The following is an 8,365-nucleotide window of genomic DNA, read 5'->3' on the forward strand; positions in this document are numbered from 1 at the left end:
ATATAAAAATAAATATACAATATATAAAAAATTTGAATATATAAATTAAATATAAAATATAATCGTTATATTATATGCATAATATAGCAACAATTATTATTCTTACATTCTGTGGTTTTGGATGGCTGCAAAGCGGTAAATATGATATCATTTCATGATAAGACATTTCATCTTTCTCCGTGCATTGAATCACGCCGTCAAGCATTAAAGCTTTACCATGTGTACATCTACAAATATAATATTTTTATAGAATAATAAACTGATAAAAGACTAATGAGAATTTTGTGCGATAATTAATGCGAAAACAAATTTATGCATTTCCAAATTTTAATAAATATATAGCGCGATTAATATTTACGCATAGACGTTTTTCGTCTATGCTTCAATTCGAGCCATCTTCAGTATGTCCAGCTTTTTTTTACATGCAAGTATAGTATTTCTTCACGACAAGATTAGAGAATAACTTCAATTTCATCCTTATTCTATTAACAACTGGTTGACAAGTCTGATGTGAATAAGTAATAAAATAAAATTTCCCCCGTAGAGCCATGGAAGTCATATCTATTAATTATTAATAAATCAAGTATAATAATTAGTGCCTATGAGAACCAACACAAGATATAAGTAAATACAATTTATTTTTTATTATATGGACAATGTATACGTTTTGACCCTTATTTTGGGTCCTCTTCAGTACAAAAGAAAAAAAAAACCAACGTTTAAAAAACTAGAATTGTAGAAACGTCGCGAAGATTGTATTCCATTATTGAATGATCTTATACATCAATTTAACAGAATTGATGCAGTAATTATTAATAATTACATAAATCCGCTGAATATTCATATCACATGCGAATTGAGACGTGACCAAACGATTCTTACAACGATTCTTGCAACATTTGCATACTTAAATATCGACCTTTGTATAAGAATCATTTTGTCACGTCTTGTACTTAAATGTCGATTGTTATAAAAGCCGTTTTGTCACGTCTCGGTTCGCACAATATGAATATTCAGCGGATCCATAATTATCATCGATAAATATGACTTTCATGGCTACACGGGGGGAATTTCATTTTATTACTTGTTGCTACCTGACTTGTCAACCAGTTGTCAATAAAATAACAATAAAATTAAATCGTTACTGTCTCATGTTGCAAAAACTTTCGTTAACTCTTCATCTCAATTTGTTTTTCTATTTGACATTCTCAAGAATTGTTATTTGTATTTATTTTTAATATTTTTATGTTTAACAAATTATATATGTTTAATGTTTTTTCAAATTCTTAATGTATTTAAATTTTTAATCCGTTTGATTGTTAATGTATGTAAAATATATGTAAGATAGTACTTTAAAATTAAAATACTGTCTTATAGGTATAGTATATAACGATTTTGCGGCATTGCTGAGGAAATACTTACGTTTTGACTACCAAGATGTCTTGGAACGAAGAGCGCTCAGAATGTAGGACTTCTTCTACTTTCAACGAAAGTGCAACACCGGGCCAGAGCTCACTGTTCAATTCGCTGAACCAGCCTAATTTCATAGCATCCATGTTGGTGCAGTTTGTGTCTGATTATGTTTTGCTGAAATATGCTTTGCATAAAAAATTGAACAATGTGAGAACAACACAAACATAGTTAAAACAAACGTTACATGTTTGTAAATTATAGTAAAGGTAGCAGGTTAGATTAATTAAAAACTGTGTTATGTAATCAATTAAGTATTTCAAACATTGTGCTGCTGTTGAATGCGATATAGCTTTTTGTCTTTAATTTATGTTGCACACAGAAAACAGTTTGCTGACATAATGCATGTTTTATGCTGTTGTGGCAAATATCGTCAGTTCTCAAAAAATTTTCTTTTTGATATTTCGTTCTGTTCGTATATAAGTAATTTTGCTCAATTATTTCACTGCAATAACAAATTGATTTTTATCTTGTCAGATAGATAATCTTGATAGATTTGTTATAATGACAAAATATGGTACAATATAGGAAAATGCATTTTAGATGATCCACAATCTAATGGAGCAGCAATGTATTCAATGTGTATACCGAATGCTACTATAAATAATGTTCCAAAAATGTTAAGACACTTAGTTATTTGCAATAAAATATTTCTATTTTTTATTTATTTCTTAGACTTATGTTACTTATCTCTATCTTACATAAATTTTTATTACTCGAATTATCTTGTTTTAATTTAACTCTCTTACAATAGCTATAGTAAATCGGATACAACTTCCGATTTTTCTATTTTACAGAACGCATACGCTGTTTAATATAGAGAAAGAAATTTCATGATGTATGTTAATGTATGTTATTAATTTTTTTATCTAATGTTTGTTTAAATGAAATTGATTAAATGAAATATGAATATTAATAGCATTAGATCAGATCCAATTCTACTTTTCTAGATATTTCTTAAAAATTCACCTTATTAGAGGAGGGTTAAGAATTGTTTAACGGTATAATTATTAATAGCTAGTGAGAATCTAATAATCCTTGTCATATGGTGTGCGTATATAATTTTTAATAAATATAATATAATATATTATATATTACAAAGAAGGGAATCATAAGGAGATGATAATACGGCGTATATTTTTAAAGAGATGGTACAAAACACTGAATAAATTAATCTTTGATAAACGTAATCTTCCACGTGATTGATTTCTGCCATGCATTTTTAGATTACTACGTAAAGCAATATTATAAGATACGCAAGAATTACAATGACGTTCACATATGAGCACATTCTAAATTATTTCTTCAATGATGCCAATTAAGGAAAGATTAGACCTTTGAACGAGAGAAAAGATGGGTGCGATAAATTGCTTGCTACAAATTATTCACCAAAAAAAATGGACAAGTAAATCTTCTTCCGGATGAAGTCTCGCACACGCTGCTTTTTATGCAGCGCATTTCGTTTCTCATATATATGTAGCTATGGTACTTTCATCAGAGAATCGTCATTTAAAATCTTTAATGCGTTCAAATATCGATACTGTCTTTAAATATTGAGGTTAACTTAATTAAAAAGCTGTACAAGTTATACCTGCAGCATTTTTTAAAATGATTGTGCTAGTTATAGTTATAAAAAATTCTATTCTAAATTAAACTAATGTACTTAAAGAAATGTTTATTCTTTGTTTGCAATTGTTTAGTTATTTATTACTGCTATTTATCTTTCCATATATATTATGTAAATATAATGAGTATTTTATATCTGAGACAGTCGTGTCTCTTGATAAAGTTGTACCTATACAGAATTCATAATTCATTTATGAAACATGAGAATAATCGAATAGGAATTAGATCGAAACGTCTATATTGTAGGATACAAGTTTATAAATGTTTACTCATAAAACATACAACTTTCATACTTTTAATCTATTATGATTGATTTAATTGTAAAATCTTCGAGAGATTTTTTAAAATATATAAGATAATTCCTCAAATAATCCTTTGTTACACATCTTTAATTTCGTCTTCGATAAGTTAAAGCAAATATATTACTTGCTTTAGCAAAACAAAAGATTGCTTCTCTTTAACTAATCTATTTTCTATGATTTTACTCAGCATTTTTTGATGAGCATTTTCGATTCTATATAAGTCCTGAATTCTTTTTTTTTAAATTAATACTATTGAGAGAAGGCTCGATAATATATAAAAATTAATATAGTGTAACGGGCAACGAATCAAATTAAAAACAATAAAATTTAAGAGAAACAAAGACAATATATTAAATAAACAATAAACAAGTAAAACAAACGTTTCGACACCGATCGGGTCATTCTCAATGTTCACAAAATTTAAATTTTAATAATGGAATTTTTACAAAAGATTCTTATCTGTTATATTATAAATTCGGATGCTTGAACAAAATAGAAGTAAATCATAATCGTTAGGTAAAAATTATGGTTGTCCATGATGTAATAGTACATTGTGTAACGTGTGTGGTAAGTTGTCTATTGCGCGACGCGGGCGCGGGAGCACGAGCGAAGCGATATTAAAAATAATTTGAAGTACCAAAAATGTATGTAAAAGGAATAAGAAAAACCTGGAAGAAAGTGACGATGACTCAAGAGTCCGTTAAAGATGAGTCATAAAATAAGTTCGTTAGACATGTACCCCTTTTTTGCCTATAATTCTAAAAACATCGTAAAACTGAATATTCAAAAGGGAAATACTCAAAAGGGTTAAATTGAAAGAAAAATAAAAAGACAAAAAGGAAAGGAAAGCAATTGGTGAAAGTAATAAAATAATGGCAGGGAACAAGGTTTATTGAGAAGGTTCAGGAAAAGTACGTTGAAACTTTCTATTCATTAAAACATGACAATGGTTACGTGGGACGTAACAGCATGCAAAAGCATGCGTTACAGTATAGGGCACATTACGTGTACGCGTGATGAAAAATGTATTTTTCAGTCAAAGGTTGCAAACAATATTATCTAAAAAGTACCGCAGTATAATAATAAATATTAATGTCCAACTGGCCGCAGATATGTATGTAATATTGTATACTAATATATTATACTCTTTACAAATAATATAAAATGTCGTCACAAAGAATAATAATTAAAATAAAAATAAATTACCTTGTCAATAGGAAGAAATATTATGAGTTTCTTTTTTTTTAACATCCTGTTTTATATTATACTTTTTTATAAATATGAAAGTTTATTACACTTATCATACTTTAAAAGTTATACATAATTATAGTAGATATATAAAATATAATTAATATTATATAATATATTCACAAAATACCATATATAAATTTTGTATACACACATATCTATATATATAAACACTGAATCAATCAAAAATTTTATTAGCTACGTTACTATTAAACTTAATATTATCATTTATTTGCAACTTTTGTACCTTTTTGCAGTGATATTTTACGAAGCATTAAATTATATTATTATTTTTAGCATATACGGTATTTCTAACACATGGTTACTATATTAAAAGTCAAGAGATATAGAAACTTATCGTTATTAAGATAATAAGTTTAATAACGCTGATTTCTTATCAATAATAAGAAGTTTTTCAAATGTCTAATGATACTTAATTGATAACATTTCAACTAAAGTTTTTACTGATATAAATTAAAACCACGTTATATAAGATTAAATAATTACCAAAGCACGATCCAATATGTTACTGTAAAATTTTGAAGTCACAAATTAATAACTCTACCGATGACCTGTTTATAAATTTCTTATCTATTTATTCTGTTATAACTCGTTAATTATTATAACTTTCGCCTATTAGCAGCACAACAATATTACAACAAATGTTACTAAAACATTCTTTAAACACGTGTGTTTTTGATTTGATTTATATGTCACATTTTCTGAGAAGACGCAAAATTACTTTCCAAGCAGGCAGTTATAATTTACCTATGATAACCGTAGTTCGCCCGAAGAAAGCTCGAATCAAACTGAGACGTAGGCGCGTGTAGCCCGGTTTCTCTTTATAACTGACTCGACTGTTTAGATAGGTTTATCGTCACTAACACACTGCCCGATAATATAATGAGGCCTATAAAGATTTATTCATACTAGATGAAGACACATTTCATCTCGCTACTACTACGACACACAATTTCTCTTTACATATTTTTATGATTTACAATTTACAGAAATGCGTTGATATTCAATATGCATATTTGTAATTTTTTTACCTATAATATTCGAGACACATACCTTTCCGTTTACACAGTAATTATATGCACTGGACACTAATTAACACAATATGATTTATTAAACCAATTATAATAATCTGATCAGAAATGTTTCGTTTCCGCCTGGTGTGAACAATCCTTTAATGAATAGATAACAGATAACATTTTTGAACTTTATATTTGATTTTTGCTCGACGAATTGGATGTCGTGCGTCCTGTCTCTACAGCAAACTACGAGATATTGAAGACACGAATTCTCCTCTTTCCTAAAGAAAAGTAGAAGGTTTTTTCAGTACTACCTGCCTTTTTTTAATATTTTTAAACCTAAGAAAATATCATAAATTATGACCCCTAAACTAATAGGGTATACGATTGTCACTCAGGTAGCCAATACTCAGGTATAAAATTCAAGCGCAGATCAAGTTTTGTCCCTCAAGTAAAATGTTTAGTATATTAACAGGAATCTTTTGAAAAAATACATATATTAAAATCTAATTCAGCACTTTTCCGTTGAAGTAAGATGTAAAAATAATAGAAACAACATTTCAAAGAGAACACAATAAAAGAAAGATAAACTCCAAGATTCCGTTTAAATATATGTTTATTACAAACTGCACGTTCAAAATCACAATCTATTGTTCAATTTATATAAGGGACATCTTGAAGAAAAAGTTTTAGTCGAATCGTTTTATAATAGATTTCCATAACTTTTTCCTGTTTATTTAAATTGTCAAAAATATATAGAATTTATATTTGTATACTTAAATTCCAGACAATTTATGCATGCCCCGGGTAACTCCATTAGTCACCGACCATCGATCTTGTCGACTTTCTCTTCAGTTATCCTCGGGGATTCATTATATCTATTAACCCTCACAATATAAAGCCCATGGTACATACAAAAACGTAAGGCCGTAAATGTAATCAGTAAGCGTTTTGGCCAATCACAATAGAGACCGTAAGGCCGGTAGCGAATCCAATGTTACGATTTCCTTACTGATTACGCTTACAGCCTTACGTTTTTCTATGTGTTTCTGGCTTAAGTCTGCCGAACTATTATATATATGTGATTTTAACTGACAAAGTTTACCTACAGTTAATCATTTTTAATATTAGCATCATCTGATATCTTTTAGTCGTTTCTGCATTATATTTTGCTTCCTACATTATTGGTATTGTTACCATAGAAAACTGCATTTGCATCTGACAATAAACTTCTGTTAAGGGGATGCTGGAGTTACCGACGGAACGCTCATTTCGTATTTCTCGTGCCATTTCGTTTTTCTTATACAGAATAAAAAATCCTTTTCCAGAATAAAAGGGAAGACACAAACAAGTCCGGAAAAGTCCAAACCGGTATGAAAATCCCCCCAAAATTATCACGTAGGTTCTTTCTTCACATATATATAAATGAATACAAGCATATATCCAAATAAAAAAGACTTTTCCGGATTTGACTAATTTATAAGATTATCATGACACCTTCGAATTATGATTTTGAAGCTTACAAAAGAAATGACACGAGAAATACGATTTGAGTGTACCTGTACATAACTTCATATTCAAGCAATATATGTATAAGATATAGCAGAACGAGAAATGTACGTAACGTTTTACTTAATGGCTTATTTAATATACGTAATGTTTTACTTACAAAAATTCAATAAAATAAAATATTTGAAAACAATTGGATTAAACAGGAAACAAGAAAGATTAAAAAGTATGTATTTTAACTAAAAACATTACAAAAATTTATTGTGCTTAAAACACTTTTGCATTTTTGTTTATTATTCAAACCACTAAATTTTTGAAATATGCTTTATATAATATTTTATTATGTTACAATGATTTACAAAATCATTGACAGTTTTTACAAATATTAATAAATAAATATATAATATCTTGAAACAACCTTTGATATAATGTTATTCATTTATTTATCATTGTTACACCCGTACAGCACAGTTGCTTGCAGCAACATTGCTGCAATATTGCTGCAACATTAAATATTGCAGAAATATTGCTATTACTTTTGTGCTGTATGGATAATAATTTAAAATTACAAAGACAAATTGATTAATAATTGACCAATTCCAAAACAATTAATCTCCTTACTATTAATAATTGATTATTTATTGACATCAGTTCATAAAATCGTAAACTACTTTAATTTTAGAGGCAATTTTAGAGGCTTTTTACGTTTTAAAAAGAATTTGAATACTTAAAAGAAAGAATACTGAATTTACGAATTAACTTTAAAATATGATGAGAACATATCAAACTACAGTATATATAGCTCTTTTGGCGAAAGTATTATATCTTGATTGCCGAATCAGTGGTGCGTGTTGCTACAGAAGTCCGGACTGTGAAAATCAAGGATCCGAGAGGAATTGCGACTGCTAGTCGCGTAGTTTCGAAGTTAGTTATGTCTTGCTTTCGCTAGAATACCTCACAACCGTTTGCATGTGTTGCCGTATCTGTTTGAGCATTTCCCCATCGCTGCCTTTACTCATACGGCTAAGACACCGTGTATTATTTCAAACGAAATCCGCAATTCATACGAGATTACTCATCTCGCAAAGACAAATACATTTACGTTTGTACAAATTTCTGATTTAATTGCTGAAGTGGAAACAGTTATTTTTAATTAATTGATAACACAAAGAA

At 28.6% G+C, this 8,365-nt stretch overlaps 1 protein-coding gene across 1 annotated transcript in view; it reads right to left on the reverse strand.

Annotated features, from left to right (window-relative positions):
* Positions 1 to 5,445, reverse strand: part of SpdS (Spermidine Synthase) — a 9,139-nt gene extending 3,694 nt beyond the window's left edge. Inside the window, exons 1-3 of the mRNA XM_018540692.1 lie at positions 5,415 to 5,445; positions 1,423 to 1,597; positions 107 to 227 (exon numbers count right to left, since the gene is read on the reverse strand). Coding sequence (XP_018396194.1) covers positions 107 to 227; positions 1,423 to 1,556 — 255 coding nt within the window. The 5' untranslated portion in view covers positions 1,557 to 1,597; positions 5,415 to 5,445. The remainder of the gene's footprint in view (positions 1 to 106; positions 228 to 1,422; positions 1,598 to 5,414) is intronic.
* Between the last annotated feature and the right edge of the window lie 2,920 nt (positions 5,446 to 8,365).

This window comes from Cyphomyrmex costatus, unplaced genomic scaffold (genome assembly GCF_001594065.2).
Source record: "Cyphomyrmex costatus isolate MS0001 unplaced genomic scaffold, Ccosl1.0 scaffold26, whole genome shotgun sequence".
Lineage (NCBI taxonomy): Eukaryota > Metazoa > Arthropoda > Insecta > Hymenoptera > Formicidae > Cyphomyrmex > Cyphomyrmex costatus.